The following is a 23,444-nucleotide window of genomic DNA, read 5'->3' as shown; positions in this document are numbered from 1 at the left end:
CCTCCTCTCTCCTTGGTCTCTCTCTCTCTCTCTCTCTGCTACTGCGACGGGGGTTGAAGTGAGTCGCCACGGACGGCACCAGGCGGAGGGCAAAAAGAACTCCACAGCCCGTAGGGAATCGGGTTCCTGGGACGGTCCTGTTCGCGATGTCCTCCCGTTGGATCCGCATCGGACGGACACGCTTGGCACTGATTTTGACCGTTGGTAATAATAATAATACGCTTTTGCCAATTCGACCGTTGGGGGAATCAGATTCAGGGCTGGTCGGTGACCGTACCGCGACCGGAAACTTCTTGGTTCGACCAACCCCGCGTGGGCGTGCGGGGATGGGGTGGGGCGACGCTGACACCGGACATCCCAAGACCGGGATGCACTACCGCTAAGATGTTGACGCGTGTAGCATGACGTGAGCTACAGCCGATGGGAGCTCCGAGAACTTCGGAGCTGAGCCACGTCGGTTTTCAAGCCTGACTCGACGAGATTAGATTCTATAGTAAATTTGACACATCCGAAACTAATAATAAAAAATCAATTATTTAAAAAAAACTAAACAATTATTTTAAAATTCTTTTAAATACGCATGCTAACATCGCAAATGAAGACATTCAATATTTTTCACAACTAGTATTGCAGCTGGAAATTTTCAACTTAATGATCACAAGCTTGTCCATTAGTAAAAGCTCTAGAACATATTGGAACACAGAACACATAATTTTGTCCACTGCCTAAAGCACAAATAGTTCAAGACACATGCATATAAAGCACAACATTCATTAACAGTGCTTGATTCGACACTAAAGTAGAATTTGCATTGCATAAGCTGCGACACCATCACTCCCTTTCTTGCCTTGGAGAGTCTCTGCACAAGATTTTTAAAAGGAACAATTCAATAAAACAGATAAGATATGGGAGCAGGAGCAGGAGCAGTAGAGAGAAAGCTTCATAATAGCATACCTTTCATACCCAGGGCTTCCAGCTCTTCCATAATTAGGACTGGCCCTTTTTTCCAGTTTGTTGTATGGACTTGAACCGCGACCATAATCAGGGCTATCCCTCTCCCTGCCTCTTCCATATGGACTTGGAGAACGCCCATTGTCACGGCCTCTCCTTTCCAGAGATCTATCTCTACCTCTTCTCTCAGGGCTGTACCCATTTCTTTTGTCGTCATCATCACGAAGAGCATACTCCACGGAAATAATCCGATCCAACAATTTACTGCAACATTAGGGGGATAAGATAAACACAAAAGCAATGCTGAGAGTTATAGGCATCATTTATAGGTTTTGATGTTCATTAATGTCAAAGAACCTGTAGTCCCATGGGAATATAATCAAATAAAAAACAGCAGCTGAGAACCCCAACTGTGGATATCCCATTATTGAATTCTACGTAAGGCTATATCATCACGAGTAAATACTTAGATAATTAGTAAACGACAAATCAAATTTGCATTATAGGAAAGATAGTACCTCGATACCGTTCACATCAGCTAAATATATACAAGCATGAGCAAGAAACTACAGGAAGAAAAAAAGATTATGCAACCTGACCCACCAAAATATCTAATATCCTTCATCCAAATAAAATCCATCAACAAAAACATATTCATGCTACAGTTAAAAGACCAAAAACATTTCAAACAAGGTCAATTTTCCCCAGAGCATTCAAAAACTTGATCCTTGACCATAATACAACAATAATGCTCCATTACCCAACAGTGACCCTCTTCTGTATTTATCCATGCAGCATTCAAAAACTAGTTCATGTTACATATAAATTTCATCTTCTTTTTTGATAACATAGACGACCTAAATGCTAATACAAAGAAAAAATGATAGTCTGTAAAATTAGTTTCATCTTTCAGTTTTAGTAACTCCTACAAACTATTACTACCTACTCCCATTTTGATTAGCTTTCAGAAAACACAAAAACAAGAACTTTTTTTTTTATAACTCTTTGTCATCAACAGGCAATCATGATATGGCACTACAATCATATTATTAGATTCTACAGTTGCGTACTAACAGAGCATAAGACGTACAAAGAGTAGAAGATAAACAAACAATTCAATCAAAATAACATTTTCTTTGAAAATACAATGGAATGATTGAGATTAAATGAATTAAAGTCAATGTAATTAACAACTGAAAGGAAGAAGACAAATGAGATATTTGTAACAAAAGATAAGGTCCCTCTGTAAACATATACATTGAAAAAATTAAGAAAAAAAAGAAAGAATAACACAGTATGTGAAAAAAGTTAAAATTGGTAGAAAGAAGAAGAAACCTCATGTTAGTTCCCTCCAAGGCTTTTGTAGCATCCTCCTGATCCTCAAAGTGGATAAAGGCAAAATTTCTTCTAATCCTAACATTTAATATCTTCCCATAAGTTTCAAAGTGTCTCTCCAAATCTCTCGTCCTTGTATTGATTGGATCAAAGTTTATGACAAACAAAGTTTTTGTAGGCTTTGTGTTTGCAGGAGATCTTCTTGAACTGCCTGATCGCCTACCACCTCCTCCTCCTCGCTCTTGCTGTCAAGTATTTAGATTTTTTTAACAAAATATATATAAGACACAAAGGGACAAGCTATTCAGTTGTGTTTACCTTCGTCCATTCAACACGAAGCCGCCTTCCCTGTCTCCCAAACTCAGTCCTATCAAGGGCGCGAATAGCATCCTCAGCATCCCGTTCATCGTCCATGTAAATAAATGCAAATCCTGCACATTTGTTTTGAAAGAGAAAGAATTTAGAAAAATCAGAAAGAAACATCTTAGGAACTAAAGCTAAGCTACAAAACTCCCTGAGACCACTGAGTCTGGTATGTCTCGCTGAATTCTACAAATTATTAAAGAAAAGACATCTCATTTCTGTCAAAGCTAAAAATGAGAAAAATCAAGAACAGACCTCATATGTAGAAGTAGAACTAAATGATGTCATGGTATAATAGGGCAAAGTAAGTCTGTTGTGGTAGGCCATTGAAGAGATCGTGCGTTCTTCATCTATTCTCCAGCCTGTCAGCGGCAAGGGCATGGAGAACATGACCGGATGGGAAGGATGGGCAAGGTTCATAGAAAATGGAAGTCAATGGACTTGCTGGAAAATGATTCCAGGTGGACAGTGCCATAGAGCATGGTTGATCGGATCAGCTCCTGGAAATAGGCAAGGAGATGAGGCTCGGGCACAGGCAGGAAAGGTGATGCCACCTCATCATCGAGGAAGAAAATAGGTTCTCCAGATATTCCTGCACCAAAGAAAGTGTTGAGTATGTGGGCTAACCTTAAAATAAAATACTCTCATTCACTAGACTGAGCCTTCCAATTCTTCAAAACTCAACAAAACGATTTCCATGGTGATGCTGTATTGTCTCGTAACTGAAGGCAAAACTGGAGTGTACAAGCTGCTGCAGTTTATTCATCGGGTCACCTTGCGATATAGAGGACTCTCCCAGTGGAGAAAAAGTACCAGTGACAGAATAAACCATTATGATGCCTTTAATACTTCTGTAATCAATTGATGGCCCTCATATGTCATCCATTTCAAAACAATTATGCCAATGCAAAACTTATGTAAAATTTAATATCACTATCTGTTAAACCAGCTGTAGATCAAGAGTGAGAGAACATTGATAAACAGGACTTGCAAATAAGTATCTCCCTTTGCGATCTCTATACAATTGCGTTCAATTCTTGAGCAAGTCAGGTGAATGGAGAAGCAAACAGCACAGGAAACAACAAATTAAAATCTAAACCCAAAATACAACCAATCTTAAAGACCAGTAATATATAATAGCATATCCAAAGAGTTATTGATCAATTCAAACAAAATGGAGGATAGCACAAGACAAAGTAGGACTAAGTTCCTTTTAACACGCGGGTAGTTCTGATCTCTGAGAAATAAAATTTACCTGATTTCATATCTACCCTGTCAACCTTCCCATATCTGCTGAAAAGGCGCTCCAGCTCAGATTGGCGAGCATCATACTCAAAGTTTCCACAAAAAATGGGCCTCATCTGGTATCAAATAGTTGAAATTTAGATGCACTTGAATCTACAAGGAAGAAGGGAGAAAAATTAAACACAAGACTGAAGAAATAAAGAAGGCACGACTCATTTATGTTACATTAATGATGTTCGTATCATATTGGACAAAAAAGACAATTGGCCCATCATTGTTTCAAATAGTTACAGCAAGAACTCGCCCTTTTCTATTTTTTAAAAGGAAAAAAAGACTTTTTCTTGAAAAGACAACAAGAGTTCACTAGCAACTCTAATAGACACCTTCTCAGATGGAAACAAATCTAAAGGTTATTTACAACCAGAACTCTGCTAAAATCAGTGCTTTCTACAAGAACAAGAACGATATCAACGATATACTTTATTTCAGCAGATCTGGATCAGATCGGACATCAACGGGCATAATTCCTTCTACCACCGACATCGATCATCCAGATCCAGACTTACAACCACAATTTAAACAAAAACAACTTCAGCGCAGAGAGAACCAGTCATCCACGAGATACTCGAAAAACAAAATAAAAAAAAAAAGAATACGCAAAGCAAGCATACGATCAAACAAAATTATCATACAGGCACAGATACTTGACTAAAGGAGTCCGATGGGATGGTTCACCTTCGAACGAGAAAGATGAGGATCTGAAGCAAAACCCTAGTCCTGATGCGCCGGCAAAAGAAGAACAAAAAGCTTGACCAAAACAATTGCAGGATAGGGTATTTATAGGACCTCGAATAGGAGGCTCCACGGCAAAGATATTTTATGTGGCCAATTGTCAGCCTCCACGTAGGCAGACTAGGTTAAAAATCCAGGCCATGCTGGACAACCGTGATAACATGATTCTTCCTGACAAAGATGAAGTTGTGTGTGACAAAGATCTATTAATCCATTAGTTAAGAATAATTTACATCATAGGATTTTTTTTACTCAAAAGAGATCCATTCGATGTTCAATTGTTGGATTCTAACTGGGATTATCATTAGTTAAAAATAATTTACATCAGGATTTGTACTCAAAAGAGATCCATTTGATGTTCAATTGTTGGATTCCATTTTGACAAATGACTTTGACCTTTGAGAAGGTTGGTTATTACAAGATCGTTGTTCAATCTCAGTTCTTCTTTTCACAGCTCTTTGGGGAATTGATTTTTATAATTGTCATAAGTGAAATATCAAAAGTCAAAGGGCATTTTTTTAAAATCATCAAATACGTCTCATTTTAATTTTTTTTTATCAAAATACATCTTATTTATTGTTCGGTTTTATATGATTACTCAAATATTCCATCCTACACGCTGTTATCTTTGGTTTAAATTTTAAATCAAACATATTATAACAGTTATAATTTTATAATTATTATAATATAAATTTCTATTATTCTCATTCATATTGAATAATTATTATTTCATAATTACTATAACACATATTTAGTATTATTGTACTGAATAATATTAAAAGATAATTAAGTAATTATATATGATTAAATAATAAAATAGAATATCTTTTTAATGACAAATTTAAAATGAAACATGATTTTAAGAAAAAATTGAGGTATCAAAAAATTAAACCTTAAATTTTTGTACAGTATAATTATCTTTTTATTTATTTTATTTAATTATCAGTTGTTCGGATGACTAATCCTGATCGATTCTATCTTATAAAAAAATTTTATCAGCCACTGAAATAAATCGGGAAGTATTTGTAATAGGCGGTCCAACAACTCAGCATTCTTAGATCAACCTCTTGTTAGAAAAAATTTATCTTACAATGTATGATAGTTGGGATTCGAATCTTAGATGTATAGAAGATTGAATAGATATTCTATTGCGCATAGCCTATGGTATAACTGTCTTTTTTTATTTATATTGATTCGAAGAGCCCTTTTATTAATAGGAAATTAGAGGGATAATTGAATTCTAGTACATGCGGTCATACGAATATGTGAAGAGGTAAATCGAGAAACTACAGTTGGATGAATAGTACATGAACATTTTCATTTATTTGTTCACTTTACAGGGAAGAAGAACAAAAATAATTTTTTTTAAAAAAAAAAAAGCTTGGCATGTTTCACATACTTGGAATGTCGGAGTTATTTTGTGCATTTGGTTTGATGGGCCCATTAAAAATTGCTTGACTTGACTTGACTTGATGTGTCTTTTGGCTAATTGGACTAATCGACATTGTTTGACTCATTTGATAGACCAACCTATCTAATGTATTAGACTATTCAATTAATCGACCCATTCGACTCGACTGACTATTATGATTGATTGGATTGGATGGCCCTTTCATACGAACTTTGTTTCCTATATCTTCATTTCTGTATATGCAAATATATATACGACAATGGTTTTAAATTATAAATTTCAATAACTGTTTCATCAAATCGTATCAATATATAAAACATGCAAATTCAACCGTATCAATATAGAATAATTCTTTATTTAATCTATAGCTGTTACGGGGATAGTCAGAGGGGCCCTCAGCTAGACTCGAGTCCAAGTCTGGTCCTATCCTAAGAGCCCAACCAGTCAAATCTATGAACTTGATTGGCCAAGTCACTTAGAGTACAGACGTGTTCCCATTCGACCACCCTTTAGCCGAATCGTCCATTCGGCTACCCTTTGGCTGAATCACCCATTTGGCCACCCTTTGGCCGAATCGTCCATTCGGCCACCCGTCGAATCGCCCATTCGGCTACCCTTTGGCTGAATCGCCCATGCGATCCTTTCTTCCCCTCTCCCACTCGGATTACATCCCCATTCAACCTCCGAAGCGCTTTGACGTCGAAGGCTCTCGCCTCACATATCCTTTACCAAGCCGAACCGACGAAGCGCCCTACAGTGCCCTGGCTTATCCCATCATGACTTCTGACAAAGCCTACGCTTCCATTAATTACTACTATCTCTCTGCTGTCCGCGCGGACTGTGACAAGATAACACTTTACAGGCGATGGAACAGGGGACTCGATTATTCCTGACACCTCATTAATCATGATAGGACATTCCTTAAATGATGACGTGACAGGTATACACGCTCATCTCCCCTAAAACGACCACTCCCTTCAGCAGGTATCTTCTTCAACTCCTACTCCTCTTTACGCTCAAGCTCGCTACTGTTTATCTTCCTCCTCCTTCCCCTGTTTCTAACTTGAGCGTCGGAGTGGTCGCGCGCCGAGCATCCCCTGGCCTTCCTACTCACGCTCATTGTGATTCGCAGGTTCTGAAGACCCTGAAATTCTCACCATCCTCAGGTCCTCCTCCTGTTCCACTCCTACGGCGAGAAAGATCCGATGACGTGTCCAGACGCACTTCTTGACCGGAACAATAGCAATGTTTATTATTATCATATAGATTTAATTTTTTAACAAAAATATTTTAATATTATTCTAAATCAAATAACCGTTGACCGTCAACGAGCAACTAGCCAGCAAGAAACTGAGTCCCATGAATCCACAGGGGCGTTGACTTACTGCAGGCACGCGAAGTAATCGAGGGAGCCAGTGAGGCGGATTAGCGTGCATTTACGGCAGGGGAAGACGGTGGGGGGCGGCGGCTGCGAACAGTTGACGGGCGGCGCAACTCACATTCCCAGCTGTCACCGCCCACGTCGTCCCCCACCCTCGCGAAGAAAGAAACCGCGTGCTGGCAAACTGCGCGGGCGGCGCTCCCAAGTACTGCTTCTAACTGTCACCGACGTGTCGTGGTTCATTAGTTGGATTCCGTCTCTTAATTAAATAGAGACGCATCTACGTCCACTCGTAACTAAATCTCGTGAATCTAACTCCGAGTCAACGCATCTAATAAATAGGATATCTTAGTCACTCTCCCCACGTGGCCCCCCCCTCCCATCCCCGGTGTGGGAGCCTGTGCCTCCTTGCTTCGCGCACGCTGCTTCTCCTGCTTATTTTTTGTTTTTTCCCCGATCGAGTTCCTTACTCCGATTGTCGGCTTAGCTGGCGAGACGCCGTGCGAGTGTCCAGGTTCGTTTATCCGCACGCCGCCCGCCACATCCGCTGGAATTGACCTTGCAGATAATTTAGTCATCGTGTTATTAAGATTTGCCCTCCTTTCTCCAGCTGTTCTCCGTGTGCCCGCCTTAAGACGGCGACGTCGCCGCCCGACACTATATATATCTAGTCGAATCTTCCCCCCGAAAAGACATTGATTCCACTGGTGAAGTAGCCAATTGCTTGCGTTTAGGGAGAATCGCATCGCCGTATGGAGATGCCACGCGGTAATGACGGCGCCGGCGAACCGAACTCCCGAGGGGGAGCGAAGAATTGGTACTACGCGACGGTGTCGGAGGCGCCGCCTAAGCGTCCGGCGGGGAGGACCAAGTTCCACGAAACGCGGCACCCGGTGTACAGGGGAGTGCGGCGGCGCGGCGCCGCGGGGAGGTGGGTGTGCGAGGTGCGAGAGCCCAACAAGAAGTCGAGGATCTGGCTGGGCACGTTCCCGACCGCCGAGATGGCCGCGCGCGCCCACGACGTGGCCGCGATGATGCTCCGCGGCCGCGACGCCTGCCTCAACTTCGCCGACTCGGCGTGGCGGCTCCGCGTGCCGGCGTCGTTCTCCAGCTCCAGGGATGTAGCGCGGGCCGCGGCGCAGGCTGCGGAGGCGTTCCGGCCGCCGGTTTCGCCGAGGTCGAAGGACGACTCCGGTGCATCCTCTGCTGAGACAGGCGTCGCGCCGGCTACTTACCCGTCGGCGTCGACGGTCGGGGAGGGCACGCCGGTGATGGCGGACCATGCCACCGGCCTCCACAGCGAAACCGGCGGAGGAGAGGCACTGGAGATGATGAGTTACGACCACATGGATATGGGCTACTATGACTTCGCCGACATACATTCGACGTCCCAGGAATTTCTGGTGCAGGCACCGGCAGGCGGCGGCTTCAGTTGCGACGACGAGGACTCCGGCGCCGACGTGCCACTCTGGAGCTACTCCATCTGATCTGATTAGGGAGGAGTAGAGATTTAATCCAGATGGTTAATGATGTTCGTCAGTAATTAATTAACGACGAAATAAGGGGCATTCATATGAAACGAAGAGTCCTCTGTAAAATTAGCGTGTTAATTAGTGCAGACTTCGATGTGCCTCGTTCAGTTTTGTCACCAGCAGTAGCAGTAGAGTGCCAAGATTTTCTCAACTGGTGCTAAATTCTGAATGGGATAAACTGAATGAAGGTATTTAAAGCTTTTGTGTGTATTAAAATCATTAAATTTAATAAGCACACATATAAATCGTGAAATATTAAAAATTAAAATAATATTTTACGTTAAAATAAACACACACACTCTATGTTTATCTATATTTATTTTTTGAAAAAAAAATATCATTCCGTCATAGCTATATTACGATTAAAATATATAAAATTAAAGGAAATGATACTTAACATAAAAAATCTCAACATGGAACATGACATTCACATTAGCAGTGGGTTCCACTGACATATAGTGGGACCCGCTGCATGTGAGTGTCATACTCCATTCATATTGGATTTTTCATGTTAAATATCATTTCTCTAAAATTAATTTCACATTGTTTCTAATGTGATATTTGATATGGTAGAATTTAGATGCTGGTCAAGTGCTCACCAACGCCTTGGAGATCTAGAACAAGTTTGTTAACATATAATCAGAGAATGCCGATCTTATTTAGTATGATCCTTTCATATTTAAGTGAAATTTTAAAATAAAAATGATAAAATTGTTATATATCTGTAGTAAATTTTAATTACACATATATAAACTGTAAATAAATATAACATATGTATCTGTCTCCTTAATTACATATTATTATATAGATATCATCATATCAATATTAATCATCAAACATAATGGAAAAAGTAAAGTCACTTGTCCATTATTAAGAAATTAATTAGTTTTTTTTTTTTTTGCAGAGTTCGACTAGATTAGTTTTGACAAATTGAAAAAAATGATTCTTTGGAAAATTGTCCTTTTCAAAAATTTTCTCATCAAGAAAAAAAATCTAAAATCTCCCATTTATCCATGACACATTTTTTTGTCCTAACCTTTTTCACTTACGAGACACGCTCTGATTTAATCGAAACCAATGCAAATAAATGGTGGAAAAAAAACACTTTCATCCTTTCTCAGAGAAACATGGGTTTTGAAAAGAAAATCAACTAAATTCTTATACCAAACAAAGAGGCTTAAATACATTTGTCAAACCTTATATCTCTCCGTTGATGGTCCATTTGTACGGGTTTACGGTCAACTGCATAGATCAAATTATGCATTTTAATTAATTTTAAAATTTAACGATCGAATTAAATTTGAGTTGTTTATACAATTGATATCTAGCTGGCTATAGGTTAGCATGATGCACCTATGTGATTCCATCCTGAGTTATCTTTTAGTCTAAGTTGGTCTAACTTTTTGACATGTCGACCTCTTGATCTGTAGAGCAGTTCGACCTCCAGATCCGTCGACCTCCTGACCTCTTAGCCTACTTGCCTACATAGCAATTCAACTTTTTGACATGCCAACCTCTTGACACGTTGAGCAATTCGACCTCCTGGCCTTGCCAACCTGCTGAGCAATCCAACCTATCAATCTGCCGAACAATCCAACCTCCCCGCATACAAAAAGACACGAGAATTATTATAACACGCAATGGGAATGACGGTTATAACAGAATCCTTTGTGTCCATTGAATTTCGCATCTTTTAGACTTCTCTCCCTATATAAGAGGAGGGAAGAGAGATTGAATTTTATGTTATACCATCTCATATCATCTATTTTATGATCCATTTACTCTACCATTTAATTATATGATATTATTTGGAGCTTTATAATGATTTAGGTATCAAAGATATCTCATCGAGGTAATTCTAGAGAATGTCATTCTCCGCATGAATCTATTAGAGTTAGTCATGTCACGAGAAGAAAGCGAGAAGACGTCATCATTTTTTGTTATGGGGGATTTCTACCACCGGATCATCGCAGTAAGGTTTCTCATAAAACAGTTGTTAATTTAAAGATCAATTTATTATAAATGATCGTTGATATTTAACAACTAAGACAATAATTATGAATTTTTTCTATCACTAATCTACCATTAAATGCATTTAGCGACATATTAACAGATCAAATATTCGGTAATTAAATGTTGCATTTTCTTATAGTGGTACTTAGCAATTCCAAGCCATGATCTCTATTCTTAGTTTGGTTGGTCAACGAGATGTTGACTTTTGATGAACATGCAGATATGCCAACCCCTATCTGCATCGATAATTATATTAAAATGACAGTATATGATAATGATCATAAATTAATTTTAATTGATTAAGATTTATCGAATTTGTTGTTGCAATTACAACCATAATAATTATTATTTTTATAATAATTGAGATTGTATACCATATTTTGTATAAATATGTTATTTTACAATAATAGCAAATAGCAATTAAGGAGGAATCAGAGAGTTTTGCGAGAGGAGAAAAAATTAGAGCTTTAACATCGTGATAGAGCATACTTAAGCAAAAGTTAAAATTCATCATCCCAGGAATCCCGCAACTCTATAATCATTTATAAAAATGTAAATTGAGAAAATGTAATTGACCACTATAGTACATCGCCTTGCATGATAGAACATACGCAACTTATGACAAAAGGTGAAAATTTAGAGTTGGGTATCCGAAATCTGACCAACCTGATTTGGTCAGGTAATTATTATAAAAAGTCTGGTTCGGGTAATGTCCGATCCGAGTTTATTGTTGTGGATCCGATTAATCCTATCTGAAATTTATCGGGTACCCGATATTACTCACGTAGTTAATTTATGGATACTCGACCACACATCAGATAATGATCAAATATTTTTTTCCTCCTCGATGTGTCGAATACCCGATTATAACTATCCAAACTCCATGAATTCTAGCTCGTCCATCCCCACTTATGCTGCTGAATCATCTGTTAAAGAGATGAAAAAAAGAAGACAAATAATTGCTCTCTTTTATTGTTTTTCTATTATAGAATAACATACTTATTTTGTGAATAATGTCTAATAAATTTTTTCTTTACCGATTTGCTATCGTATAATAATATATACTTATACCTTATTTACATAAATGTTCTGTATATTACTTATAGAAAAAAATATAATATATAATTACAGTCATTATAGAAATAATAACAATTACTGTTTTGATTGCAGCGCCGATATGATAAATCTTTATCGATTAGAATAAATTTACAATTATTATACTACTATTTTTATTGCCATTAAGAATTAATTTATGTATGCTCCCGTTAAAATATTAGATAGGCGCTGAGAGAAATTCATCACTATTATTTAGAATATTATTTTATAATATTCTAAAAAACAACCTGTTAGAATTTTAAAAAATATACCAAAACGTATTATTCACCAAACTATTATTTAGACAACATTTTAATAAACTGAACAATCAAACTCAATGTTCTACGTAGTCTACTGAGTTTATCGGATAATGATGACAAAAATAACAGTAAAAAAAAATCATCGTAAATGAATTCCAATCGATAAAGATTCTTCGTATCTAGTGCCGTAATTACCATTATAATTATTATAATTATATACCATATTTATTATCATTATATTTATTAGTACAATTTATAAATAAGTAAATAAAGAAAGTAATTATTTTTTCTTTTCTTGTTCTGTTGTCTTCTCTTATGTTCTATAAATCTGCTCTCATCTTGCCATCCATGCATCCATCCATGTCGCTCCTACCGCGAGCTTTGATTCCATCTTCGCCTTTGCATCGCTAGATTCCCTTCTTCATACCTTAAATTCCAAGTTAGAATCGTTATACCGTGAAGCAGAGGCCATGGCGAGGCGCAGCGCATGGTTTTGGATCATGGCCTTGCTTCACCTCCGCCATCTCAGCCTCTGCAACTCCGCAACGCCGCCGCTGCCGGTGCTGCCGATCCCGTCGGCGTCGCAGCTCCAGTGGCAACGCCGCGAGGTCATCATGTTCTTCCACTTCGGCGTGAACACCTTCACCGACACCGAGTGGGGCACCGGCGACGAGAGCCCGTGGCTCTTCGACCCGGACGGTTTGAATGCCGACCAGTGGATGGACGCCGCGGAGGCTGCCGGCGCCTCACTGGTCATACTCACCGCGAAGCACCACGATGGGTTCTGCCTGTGGCCGTCGCAGTACACTGACCACTCTGTGGCGAAGAGCCCGTGGAAGGATGGCAAGGGAGACGTCGTCGGGGAATTCGTCGACGCTGCGAGGTCCCGAGGGATCGACGTCGGGCTGTACCTCTCGCCGTGGGATCGCCATGAGAAGACCTACGGCCGGGAAACGGAGTACAACGAGTTTTACTTGGCCCAGCTCCATGAATTGCTCACCAAGTTAGAATCGCGTGAGAATTCAAATGAATGCGAATATAATCAGTAATAATTAAATGGTAGATTTGGGGGTGCAGATACGGGAGCATGTCGGAGATATGGTTCGATGGCGCGAAGGGGGCAGATGCGGCGAAGATGAACTACTACTTCCGGGACTGGTTCGAGACGGTGAAGCAGCTGCAGAGCTCCATCAATATCTTCTCCGATGCAGGGCCCGACGTACGCTGGGTCGGAGACGAGACGGGAGGTGCCGGAGACCCCTGCTGGTCCACCGTCAATCGTACCAAGCTCAGGATCGGAGATGCGAGTCTCATAAGGTGAAGACGACAATCGCATTAAGTTTTATTTCCTATTCGGGCTTATTGTCGATATTGGCTCACTTGGATCACCGGAAGCAGCTACTTGAAGACCGGCGATCCGCACGGCACGGACTGGGTGCCGGCAGAGTGTGACGTGTCGATCCGGCCAGGGTGGTTCTGGCACAAGAACGAGACGGCCAAATCGGTGAGCCAGCTCTTGGAAATCTACTACAATTCCGTCGGGCGTAACTGCGTTCTGCTGCTCAACGTACCCCCAAACCCCACCGGGCTTGTCTCCGGCGACGACACGCAGCGGCTGAAGGACTTCCGCGCGGCGATCGCTCGCATTTTCTCAAACGACCTCGCGACGGGAAGCGCCGCGACGGCTAGCAGCGAGAGGGGCGGTCCGGACGGCGGCTTCGCAGCCGCCAACGTGCTCGACTCCGACGATCAGACCTTCTGGGCTGCCGACGGCAGCGACCAGGAGGACGAGCACTGGATCGAGCTCGCGCTGCCGGAGGCCAACACGAGCTTCAACGTGGTGAGGATCCAGGAAGTGATCGCGTTGGGACAGAGGATCATGGAGCACGAGGTGTACGCCGACGAGGAGCTGGTGGCCAAAGGGACGACGGTGGGGTACAAGCGGCTCCACCGGCTGACGACGTCGGTGACGGCGGCGCGGGTGAAGATTCGGATCACCAAGTCGCGTGGGACTCCGCTGCTGTCAGCGATGGGCCTGCATTACGACCCCTCAGTCGACAGCCCTGGGGAATTCAATTAAAGGGAATCAAAGCATGCAATTCAACCAACACTATCTCTTCTTCTTCTTCCTCTTGTTTGAAGCTTACCAACTTCAACAATCTTATAATAACTGAGCACTGGATTCCATGTTGTTGTTCAACAATCTTACCAACTTCAATAATCCTTATTACTAAAACAAAAAAGAAGGGTAATGATGTTGATAGGAGTAGAAAAATAAATATAAATTAATAAAAATAATTTTTACAATATTTAATAATTATTTTTGTTGAATCGGATTTATTCAGAAGAAATTTAAATTTGGAACGTTTTTCAACGATGCCTAATTATTACCGCTAATAAGAACTTTAGACAAGATTAATCAGAAGCCTCTTCGCCCTTCTGACCTTAAACCCTAAATAAACTGTACTAAACCCTTCTCTTCGTTTCCCCGTCCACTGCTCAACCCCAGCGCAGAGCTGGATGTGACGCCGCGTCCCATGATTTCCCATCAAAGGCTGGCATACAACACCACGAGAACCAATAACCTGCACTTCTTTTTGAGCTGCGTAGTAGCTAGAGCAGAGTCCACACATGGCCTTGCCTGCCACCACCACCACCACAGCCAACTTATCAAAATGAAAGCTTTCGCACGCCTCAATCCCACCCCACTGGCCAGTGCACGAAAGGGTGAGCCCACCAAAGCAAAAAAGCAAGAAAAAGCTACACTGATGTACGGTACAGCATAAGCAGAGCACGGTGCCCCGCTTACCGGAGCCATCGCCGGAGGTCCGCCGTCGGCGATGGTGACGCTTCGCCTCCGACGCTGTCGTTGCAGGAGGGCGACGCGTTGGACCGCTGCTCCCCGGCGAACCAACCCGCAGCGCTTTTGAAGCTCGGGCTCCGTAGGCTCTGCGGGCACCCATATGGGTCCGGCGCTGGGAAGGACAGCCGCTTCTTGGCCAAGCCACCGACGCACCTCTCCTGCGTCCCTGGACGCTGCCTTGGGGCGCTCAGCGACCGCACTCGCGCCTTCGCAGACTCCGTCGCCGCCATGTAGTTCGGCACCGCCACGGAATGCTGCTGCTGCCGGGGGGTATAAGCGGTGTAGAAGCTGCGCTCCTCGCGTCCGGCGCGGGGACTCTCCGAGCGGACCTGCAAAGGCCGCACTTTGGAGGGTGATGGCGTGGCGGGGGATCGGTGGAGGGGGGAAGATGGGTGCCAGGCCGGCGGCGTCTGACGGCGAGGATTGGGGGAGACGGCGTAGGAGAAAGGGCGAGCGGTGTCGATCTCCAACGTCTTGATGGGATCACGGTACTCTGCGGAGGCGTGCCTGCTACTTGCTCTGTTGTCAAAGGAGGACCTTGACGCCATCCAGCGGTCCATCCACCGGACAGGCCCATACTCTCCCGCCGAGCCTGCCTCGGCATCGAAGTCATCCTCCAGCGAGAGGGATAGATTCCGGTCTGATCTCCGAAGCTTAGGTACAACACGAACGCACGTCGACGTCAGACACAGACCAGAGGAAAACATGCAGAGGAAGCAAAAGAGAGGATTTGCCTACTTGATGCGAGAAGGCGTATGAAAGCGCCCTTTCTCGCTTGAACGCCTCATCCCTTTGGAACCGAAGCATCGCTTGGATTTCTTCCACCGTACTCGGGCGATCGTCCCAATCTTCAGTGAAACTACTCCCCTCTCTCGAATTCTGAATCCGTCAAGGAGCAACATAATGAGCAAGAAGAGTTCAAGAGAAAGAGGAAACTAGTAGTTAAAACTTGGGTTACCATGGACGTCCTATCTGCGGGGTGCAGATACTTGGAGTCACAGAGAGAGGTGTCGCAGCTGAAGGAGGAAGATGACTCCTGAGCCAACCGCATCCGCTGATCGCGCACCCTTGCCTGGACTCTTACCAGTGCTTGCATGCAGCGCAGCGTGATGTTTGCTTGCTTGCGCACGTTGTGGCCCCTCACTAGCGCTTGCAGCTTCACCAGCCCCTTCAACGCCCGCAGCGCCCTCCTCGCCTTCCACCAAAATCCAAGTTCGAATGATGAAATCAAGAGGGGAAAGGGGTGATGGCGAGGGGAAACCGAAGAATGCAAGTACCAAGTATCCTCGAAAGGCGGTTTGGATGACGACTGCCGCGCAATGCTCCTTCACGAAGCTAGAGGAAGGCCTGGTGAGCCGCACCACCTCCACGGCCGCCTTCGCCGTCGCCACTGCCGCCTCCGCCGTTGCCGCGGATGCGACGGCCAGCGCGATGGCGTGCCTTCGCTCCGCCGAGACCACCGGCACCGCGACTGCCGAACTCACCTGCTGTTGCTGCTCTTCAGGCGAGTACGGCTTGCGGAAGATCCATCTCCCCTTCTCCCGCCTTCGCTGCAGGATACAAAAAGATGTCACCTTTGCAGGAAGGTGAACGCGGAGAACAAAAAAAAATCTAACCTTGTCTTCGTGGTCGTCTTGGTTGGCGCCTTCACGTTGCCTGGAGGTCTTCTTATCGGAATCCTTAGTCGGAGATCGAAATGCGCGTTTGACGGCCGTGAGCCAAGAGCCGCCACCGCTGCTCTTCTTGCCCATGAAGAAGATGAGTTTCCGGCGCCTGCAGCTTCGCCGATCGACACGAACCGTTACCCAAAGATTCCCAAGAGCTAAAGAGAGAGCATCAACAGTGAGGGCAGGGGAGGAGAAATCACCAACTGGTATCACGCGAGCATAATTCTGCAGGGCGGTTCTTTATCGACGGACGTGGGGAAGAGAAAATAAGAGAGAGAGAGAGAGAGGCAGCAACGAGCGTGACAGTCCTTTGGCTTGGAGGATAGCGACATTGGACTCGGTTCACGAAGTGAGTCAGAGCGAGTGAGCCCGAGTGCCTTGATCGAACCTAATCGCAGAATTTGCTTTGTTGGATTAAACCTAATCGCAGAATGGTTACGAATGAGTCGCACTCAGACTTTCTGCTGTATACGAGATTGTTTGTTAGAATGATCTATTTTTTAACTTTATTTTTTTAAAATAAATGCTTTGCTAATCAAAATTTTTTATCGATTAATAAGTTAAATAAAAAAACACGTACGACGATCCAACCTAACAATCAATATTCTATCCGCTACTCATGTAGAAGAAAATCTTTATAAATTTATTACAATCGAATCTCTAACTCTAAATATTATTTAGATATGTCACTTACGGATCTAATCATCGTATCTAATCATTGCACCATGTCTCGGGGCCTCTACTTCTTGACTCGCTCTTGGTTTGCCATTTCTTTTGTTATTGTGGAGCCCTTGAAAGTGCTCTATCTCCCACCTATCCATCTCGATGCCCGGACAGACCGAAGAGCAAACTTGATAGATTAACTTAAAAATAATATAAACGGGCGCAAATGAATTTACTTAATTTCTATTTGATTTTTGTTGAAATTCTAATTCTATTTATTTTCAACTTTTTTTCACCAAACATGGAGCCCACCCAACAGAAGCACGCCCAGTACTCTTTACAGCTAGCGATGGAGATATTGTTTCCTGTTTCCTGTTGCCTGTTGCCTGTTTATTCCTTCCCTGCAGGGTCAGGCGTTATGTTGCTCCTTCTCTTCGTCCCCGTCTACTTCTCTACTTACAGGGTCAGTTGGGGACCATACCATCAACAACAACAAGAACAAAGACGACAAGATCGTTGCATGATGGCACGTCTATGTCTCAATTTGTTAATTGATCTGATACAAATATATATATCGTTAATTAATTTCTGCACTACATAAATAAGCTCGAGGATCACCCACTGTCTTCCCCATCTGTCCTTCCTTTCTGAGATCGCTTCAGCTCTTGCGTGGCCATTGATTAGCCAGAGCTAGAGATCATGAGCATCATCCAAGTGAACGGGCAGTCCGTGGTGCCGCCGGGCTTTCGCTTCCACCCCACCGAGGAGGAGCTCCTCTCCTACTACCTCCGCAAGAAGGTCTCCTCCCAGCAGATCGACCTCGACGTCATCCGCGACGTCGACCTCAACAAGCTCGAGCCATGGGATATACAAGGTTCCGTTTGTCTCGATCGATCGAGCAATTGCAGTCAGTTAGTTGCCGCAGTTTTGTGTGATTATGTGAATGAATGCAGAGAAGTGTAGGATCGGGTCGTCCACGCCGCAGAGCGACTGGTACTTCTTCAGCCACAAGGACAAGAAGTACCCCACCGGCACGCGGACCAACCGGGCGACCGCCGCCGGCTTCTGGAAGGCCACAGGGCGCGACAAGCTCATCTACTCCGGCGCCCGCCGGATCGGCATGCGCAAGACGCTGGTGTTCTACACAGGCCGCGCCCCCCACGGCCAGAAGTCCGACTGGATCATGCACGAGTACAGGCTCGAGGACCACCCCCAAGATCTCATCCGTGTGCGTAATCATTATTCTTATCTGGTGATTTTATTTCGCGCGATTTATATGTGAGTAATTGATTGACAATAATTTAGATCGGTGGCGCGGTATTGGGAGAAACGACGATCAGTACTAGTATTATTGATCATAATCAAGAAGAAGGGTGGGTGGTGTGCCGAGTGTTCAAGAAGAAGAACCTCCACCACCACCGCCATCACCACGACAGACCCAGCGTCGATTCCGACACCAACAACTCTTCCTATGTTGGTAGCCCCGGCGGCGAGGGTGGTGGCGCATTCGATCAGATTCTCCAGTTCATGGGTAGATCGTGCAAGAGGGAACGCGGTGCGAACTGCAATAGTACCAAACGCGCCGTCGATGATCGGCGGCCGAGTGAAATCGCCGGTGGCGGGCTGCTGGAGATGTTCATGAAACTACCGGCACTGGAGACCCCGATCATGGACGGCAACCCCTACTGCGTCGCTGTAGATGGATCGTGCAGCATGAGGACAGAGGAAGCGGAGCCGGCCGCCGGCGACTGGGCTTCGTTCGACCGGCTTCTTGCCTCGCAACTCGACGGCGGCAGCACAAACGGCGGCGAGGAAGCTTGCTTCTCCTTTGACATCCACTCGCCGGTTGGCAGAATAAGTGTGGAGGAGAATGAGGACGACGGTGTGTACCGTCCACGAGAAGACGGCGATCTATGGAGCTTGACGAGGACAGCGTCGACGATGTCGATGTCGGACAACATAAGCCGTCGTTCCCTGTAGAAGAAACGGCCGGCCGGCGGGCGCACAGATTCAATGAAGTCGCATGGAAACTTATATAACTTTGAAAATTTAACACACAGAAATATTGGGAGCATGGCAAATTAATTAAAGAATAATTACGTGAGGATAGATGAGTGTGTATCGAGTGAAAATAGATGGAATTATACTATATATATACATATATATGTATTGTTAATTATATGATATGATTTATTATTTTTAATATATAAAAGTGCCTCCTTAAAATTTTGTTGTCTTAGTGCATGGTGTAATGGAGTGCTTAGATTATATATATACTACCCATTTAGTTAAGTGTTTGATTAACAAATAAACTAAAATGAAATATTTCCATTTCATAATTAGTTGTACGTACAAAATATTATCAACATATCTCTTTACAATCGATCGATATGTTATATATCTTAATTCATCAAATCTGCTTTAGCAGTTAAGCGCAGTACGTTCCTCGATCTTCCAGACTTTGAAAGCTATAAAGCAAGAAAGGGCCGGGAGGCCATTAATTATTTATGAATAGGTACACTTCTTGCAGATCTTTTTCGAGACAAATCTCCATGTTCAAGGATGAGGAAAAAGTAGTATTATATATATTGCCTGCGTTAAGTGTTGCGATAAAGTGAGTAGTAGGCCACACGTCTTAAAAAGTTGATTTATAATTTTTGCAGATGATTATTGTGCTGTTGTTAATGGCTGGCGTAAAATGATAAAAAGCTTTAAAACTGGGGATAATTAAAGAACCGTCGGCACAGAGCTTCCACGCTTTTCTCGTTCTTCCTTTTTGATATCAAGTCAGCTGTTTCCATCGTTTGTCTTGATCTTGTTCCTGTTCATCAGTATCACGTAGGTCGTTAAGTTCAGTATCTAATGTTGTCATCGAATCTGATTACAGGAGTTAGAAGAAAGGAAAAGTCTAACGAACACGCATCACAAGTTAGGAAAAACCTTTTAACCAGAAATGATATCATGGAAAAACTCACGTCTTTAAGAAATTAAAGAGTAGAAAGAAATTAAACAAAAACTTACAGCTAAAGTTACATGGGAATTAAAGAGCAAGTAGAAGGACTGCGATTCATACAAGCCTTGCGAATAATTTTTAACGTTTTGTCTACTTAATTATATATCGTTAGATAGCATTTCAATATCTCTCAAATTAAAGTAGTAATTTTACACTTAATGGTATTGGTAGGATGGCGATAAAGTGAGACATATAAATATATTAATCGTAGTTGGAAAAACTTTTTAGAAAAAGTAGTCATTGGATCAACAGTTCGTTTATGATGGTAATTAACTACTCCTGAAAAACTCACACAGGTTACTAAAAAAGGATACTGCACACATATATGGAGGTAATCATATATATTTATTTTCACTTGATCAGTTTCAAAATCTCTTTCGCAATCAATAATGAAGCTGTTATCCTCTAGCTTTAGGCATCAGATGAGTAGTCCTTGAGAACCTTTTTAGATGTCAAAAGGAGTTGGTGCATCTTTCATGTCATATAGAGACTGGAGAACCTTCACCAAAAGTGAAGAAAAAAAAAACACTGTCTCTTTAATTCCATGATTAATTAAGAGTGGTAGGAGAATTAAACTGTTAACGTCATTTAAATACCTTAATTATAAAATTAAAAGGTTTGGTTGGGCTATACATAGTCAAGGTAATCACCCAGCACCATCATCAGACTTAGGGTTCTCTCAAGATGTTAATCATGAAAAGATAATGTATAATATAGAACTTGATGAGGGAGTTAAATTGTATAATGGTGAATTAGGAATGCTGAAAAATCATGGCATATGTGATTGATCTCGTTTGAAATCGAAGGATGAGTTAACTCCCGTCGGATAATCCTCTATTGACTTTTGCTGAGTTAGTTGCAAATAGATCTACCTCTTCAATTAGGAGTTGATTTTTACCGAGTCGGATATGTGTTTGGCAAGTTGGCGTAGAACGGATAGATCTTGGCGAATTGACTTCTCTCTGCCCAATTGAAAAAGATCAACAAGAGATCAGACAAAGCGCACCTTGGTGTGACTCCTCCTTTGTCTTAAGTTAGAGTTGGAGGAAAGAATAGAGCAATAGAACAAAGAATAACAAGAAAATTATGACATTCGGTATATTGAGAATATCTTGTTTGTTGAAATGACTACCTTATATATAGAGAAGAAATAAAAAATATATTTTGCTCCTATAACAGTTGAATTGAGCTCCTTTTTTATTCGACTTTTTTATTTCAAGTAGTTGCATAACCAATTTGTAACTGTTGTGTTGTTCCAGTTGCTGTCCATTATTGTTGACTAGATAACTATCAGACCTCTTGACTTGACATCCTTTCCGCAATTGACACGCCTTTTGTTTGAATCCACTTTTATCCAACCCAATTAATCTATTGGATAAAAGTTCTCCACTGACTTGGCCCAAACCTTATTGAACAATTGACAATGGTAATCTAAGTACTATCGAACTCCTCATAAGTATCGTCGACATATTTTGAGGTCATTCTGATCATGTTTGATTCAAACTAAGTGTAGCCAAAACTAACTCTGAGGAATTCGGATCCGGACCCGTACTGATTGAGTTAAGGATTTGGACTCTATATTAACCGAGTCAAGGATATGTGTTAGCCCCCTAACTAGATAAGAAGGCTAGGCATAAGGAATGAGTTGTTGCTCCTTTGATTTAGTCTATTGGGCATGTGCACAAGACGTGCCAAGCAGTGATAGGATTTGTAGCAAGGGTTGTTTCACCTTAGTCCGCAGAGATGGGCTTGGGCCAAGCATAAGGAGTGAAAGCTGACCTTTGACATGCCGCCAAAACAACAAATGATATGTGGACAAATAGTTTGCACATGTGGAACGGTAGTTGACAAAATTGTCATGTAAATGTTTGTAACAGCCAAACCAACTATTACCTATGCGTTATAAATAGGCAAAGTTGGGCAATGGCAAAGGAGAGGGGGATTGTGTGAGCAAATATGTAAAGATCCACTTTGTATTCCTTTATTGTCATGCATAGTAAAGATTGGGAGTTATTTTGTAAATTGAATGTGTTTGCTTGTCGGTGACCTTTGTTGGTCATATTTGAAGAAGGAATTCTCTTGCCCTTTGGTGATGCATTTGTTGGGTTGAATCAAGTACGAAACTTGATTGTCATGTAGGAAAATTTCTAAGGTAAAAATTTGACCCTGTGACAACTGGTATCAGAGCTAGGTTTGATAGATGCTATCGGTAGTCAACAACAAAATCAGAGAAGGATTGCAAATCTTGAAGCCTTCATTGGTTTTATCCTTGATGGTGATGCTAATTACAATTTGAGGGCAAGGATTGCCAATTTGGAGGCTTCAATTTGATCATATTCGGGGGTCTCTGATGGAGGAATTTGCTCAGATTCACAAATTAAGACAATGATGATTTATGCTCCGAGATGGTCTGTGAAGAACGGTGGCTTCAAATGCAGAAAGAGAGATTGATCATCCAACGGTAAGAGTCCAGAATCAAAATCCTTTGGAGGCACAGGGAGTGCCAAGGATTTTGAAGGAGTTCCATACAGGTGAAATAAATCCATTCCATGTAAGTTTTGAAAGGTTAAAGGTGCACCCTACATTCCATGTAAGTTTTTTTGAAGGAGTTCCATACAGATGAAATAAATCCATCAAGAAGCAGCACCAAGGGAGCTCCACCAGTTGTGAGGAAGCAATCTGTTGAGGAAATCTTTGACCACAGAACCTTCAGAATCAATAAGAAAAATAGAAGAATATAATTCTTGGTTCTTTAGAAGAAAAAACTTGAATCGGAGGCTACTTGGAAAGAGATGTTACACTTTGGCAATTCGAAAAGAAAATTGAGACATACATGCAAAAGCGTTCGATGAGGACATCA

At 42.3% G+C, this 23,444-nt stretch overlaps 5 protein-coding genes across 7 annotated transcripts; 3 read left to right on the top strand and 2 right to left on the bottom strand.

The window, feature by feature from the left end:
- Positions 1 to 598: 598 nt before the first annotated feature.
- On the bottom strand, positions 599 to 4,699 carry LOC141843053 (serine/arginine-rich splicing factor RS41-like). 3 transcript variants are annotated; one of them, XM_074731069.1, is made up of 6 exons: positions 4,630 to 4,699; positions 3,905 to 4,047; positions 2,605 to 2,717; positions 2,287 to 2,531; positions 955 to 1,215; positions 599 to 859 (listed from the first exon to the last, which is right to left on the bottom strand). In XM_074731069.1, exons 2-6 carry the CDS (start codon positions 4,008 to 4,010, stop codon positions 832 to 834), a joined length of 753 nt encoding a protein of 250 aa, XP_074587170.1. In that variant the 5' UTR covers positions 4,011 to 4,047; positions 4,630 to 4,699; the 3' UTR covers positions 599 to 831. The 3 variants fall into 3 exon arrangements, with proteins under 3 accessions (XP_074587170.1, XP_074587171.1, XP_074587172.1); XM_074731070.1 differs by having other exon boundaries at positions 3,905 to 4,010; positions 4,630 to 4,692; XM_074731071.1 differs by lacking the exons at positions 3,905 to 4,047; positions 4,630 to 4,699 and adding an exon at positions 2,905 to 3,069.
- Positions 4,700 to 8,190: 3,491 nt separating this feature from the next.
- LOC141843090 (dehydration-responsive element-binding protein 1B-like) lies at positions 8,191 to 9,117 on the top strand. Its single transcript, XM_074731119.1, has one exon. The coding sequence runs from the start codon at positions 8,231 to 8,233 to the stop codon at positions 8,963 to 8,965; it is 735 nt and encodes a 244-aa protein (XP_074587220.1). The 5' UTR covers positions 8,191 to 8,230; the 3' UTR covers positions 8,966 to 9,117.
- Positions 9,118 to 12,848: 3,731 nt separating this feature from the next.
- LOC141843689 (alpha-L-fucosidase 1-like) lies at positions 12,849 to 14,509 on the top strand. The gene is made up of 3 exons (XM_074731740.1): positions 12,849 to 13,381; positions 13,456 to 13,695; positions 13,777 to 14,509. The coding sequence occupies exons 1-3, from the start codon at positions 12,849 to 12,851 to the stop codon at positions 14,456 to 14,458; spliced, it is 1,455 nt and encodes a 484-aa protein (XP_074587841.1). The 3' UTR covers positions 14,459 to 14,509.
- Positions 14,510 to 15,183: 674 nt separating this feature from the next.
- Positions 15,184 to 16,995, bottom strand: LOC141843570 (protein IQ-DOMAIN 17-like). The gene is made up of 5 exons (XM_074731627.1): positions 16,858 to 16,995; positions 16,519 to 16,791; positions 16,200 to 16,436; positions 15,980 to 16,120; positions 15,184 to 15,894 (listed from the first exon to the last, which is right to left on the bottom strand). Exons 1-5 carry the CDS (start codon positions 16,990 to 16,992, stop codon positions 15,184 to 15,186), a joined length of 1,497 nt encoding a protein of 498 aa, XP_074587728.1. The 5' UTR covers positions 16,993 to 16,995.
- Positions 16,996 to 18,270: 1,275 nt separating this feature from the next.
- On the top strand, positions 18,271 to 19,635 carry LOC141842929 (NAC domain-containing protein 43-like). The gene is made up of 3 exons (XM_074730916.1): positions 18,271 to 18,445; positions 18,525 to 18,799; positions 18,877 to 19,635. Exons 1-3 carry the CDS (start codon positions 18,271 to 18,273, stop codon positions 19,549 to 19,551), a joined length of 1,125 nt encoding a protein of 374 aa, XP_074587017.1. The 3' UTR covers positions 19,552 to 19,635.
- Positions 19,636 to 23,444: the final 3,809 nt, after the last annotated feature.

The sequence above is a fragment of the Curcuma longa genome, chromosome 12 (genome assembly GCF_044706935.1).
Source record: "Curcuma longa cultivar G26 ecotype Majalengka, Jawa Barat chromosome 12, ITB_CL_G26_1.1, whole genome shotgun sequence".
Lineage (NCBI taxonomy): Eukaryota > Viridiplantae > Streptophyta > Magnoliopsida > Zingiberales > Zingiberaceae > Curcuma > Curcuma longa.
Note: the sequence above shows the minus strand (reverse complement) of the source record. Positions and strands in the feature narration are given on the sequence as shown.

Excerpts from the sequence above, each read along its gene's own strand:
- LOC141843090 (XM_074731119.1), top strand. The coding sequence starts at position 8,231 with ATGGAGATGCCACGCGGTAATGACGGCGCCGGCGAACCGAACTCCCGA.
- LOC141842929 (XM_074730916.1), top strand. The coding sequence starts at position 18,271 with ATGAGCATCATCCAAGTGAACGGGCAGTCCGTGGTGCCGCCGGGCTTT. Across the intron at positions 18,446-18,524 it reads CGAGCCATGGGATATACAAG|AGAAGTGTAGGATCGGGTCG; the intron begins GTTCCGTTTGTC and ends GAATGAATGCAG. Across the intron at positions 18,800-18,876 it reads ACCCCCAAGATCTCATCCGT|ATCGGTGGCGCGGTATTGGG; the intron begins GTGCGTAATCAT and ends ACAATAATTTAG.
- LOC141843053 (XM_074731069.1), bottom strand. The coding sequence starts at position 4,010 with ATGAGGCCCATTTTTTGTGGAAACTTTGAGTATGATGCTCGCCAATCT. Across the intron at positions 2,718-3,904 it reads CAGGGTAGATATGAAATCAG|GATTTGCATTTATTTACATG; the intron begins GTAAATTTTATT and ends ACAAATGTGCAG. Across the intron at positions 2,532-2,604 it reads TTCGTGTTGAATGGACGAAG|CAAGAGCGAGGAGGAGGAGG; the intron begins GTAAACACAACT and ends AATACTTGACAG.
- LOC141843689 (XM_074731740.1), top strand. The coding sequence starts at position 12,849 with ATGGCGAGGCGCAGCGCATGGTTTTGGATCATGGCCTTGCTTCACCTC. Across the intron at positions 13,382-13,455 it reads CTCCATGAATTGCTCACCAA|ATACGGGAGCATGTCGGAGA; the intron begins GTTAGAATCGCG and ends TTGGGGGTGCAG. Across the intron at positions 13,696-13,776 it reads GGAGATGCGAGTCTCATAAG|CTACTTGAAGACCGGCGATC; the intron begins GTGAAGACGACA and ends CACCGGAAGCAG.
- LOC141843570 (XM_074731627.1), bottom strand. The coding sequence starts at position 16,992 with ATGGGCAAGAAGAGCAGCGGTGGCGGCTCTTGGCTCACGGCCGTCAAA. Across the intron at positions 16,437-16,518 it reads CCGCCTTTCGAGGATACTTG|GCGAGGAGGGCGCTGCGGGC; the intron begins GTACTTGCATTC and ends TTTTGGTGGAAG. Across the intron at positions 16,121-16,199 it reads CCGCAGATAGGACGTCCATG|AATTCGAGAGAGGGGAGTAG; the intron begins GTAACCCAAGTT and ends TGACGGATTCAG.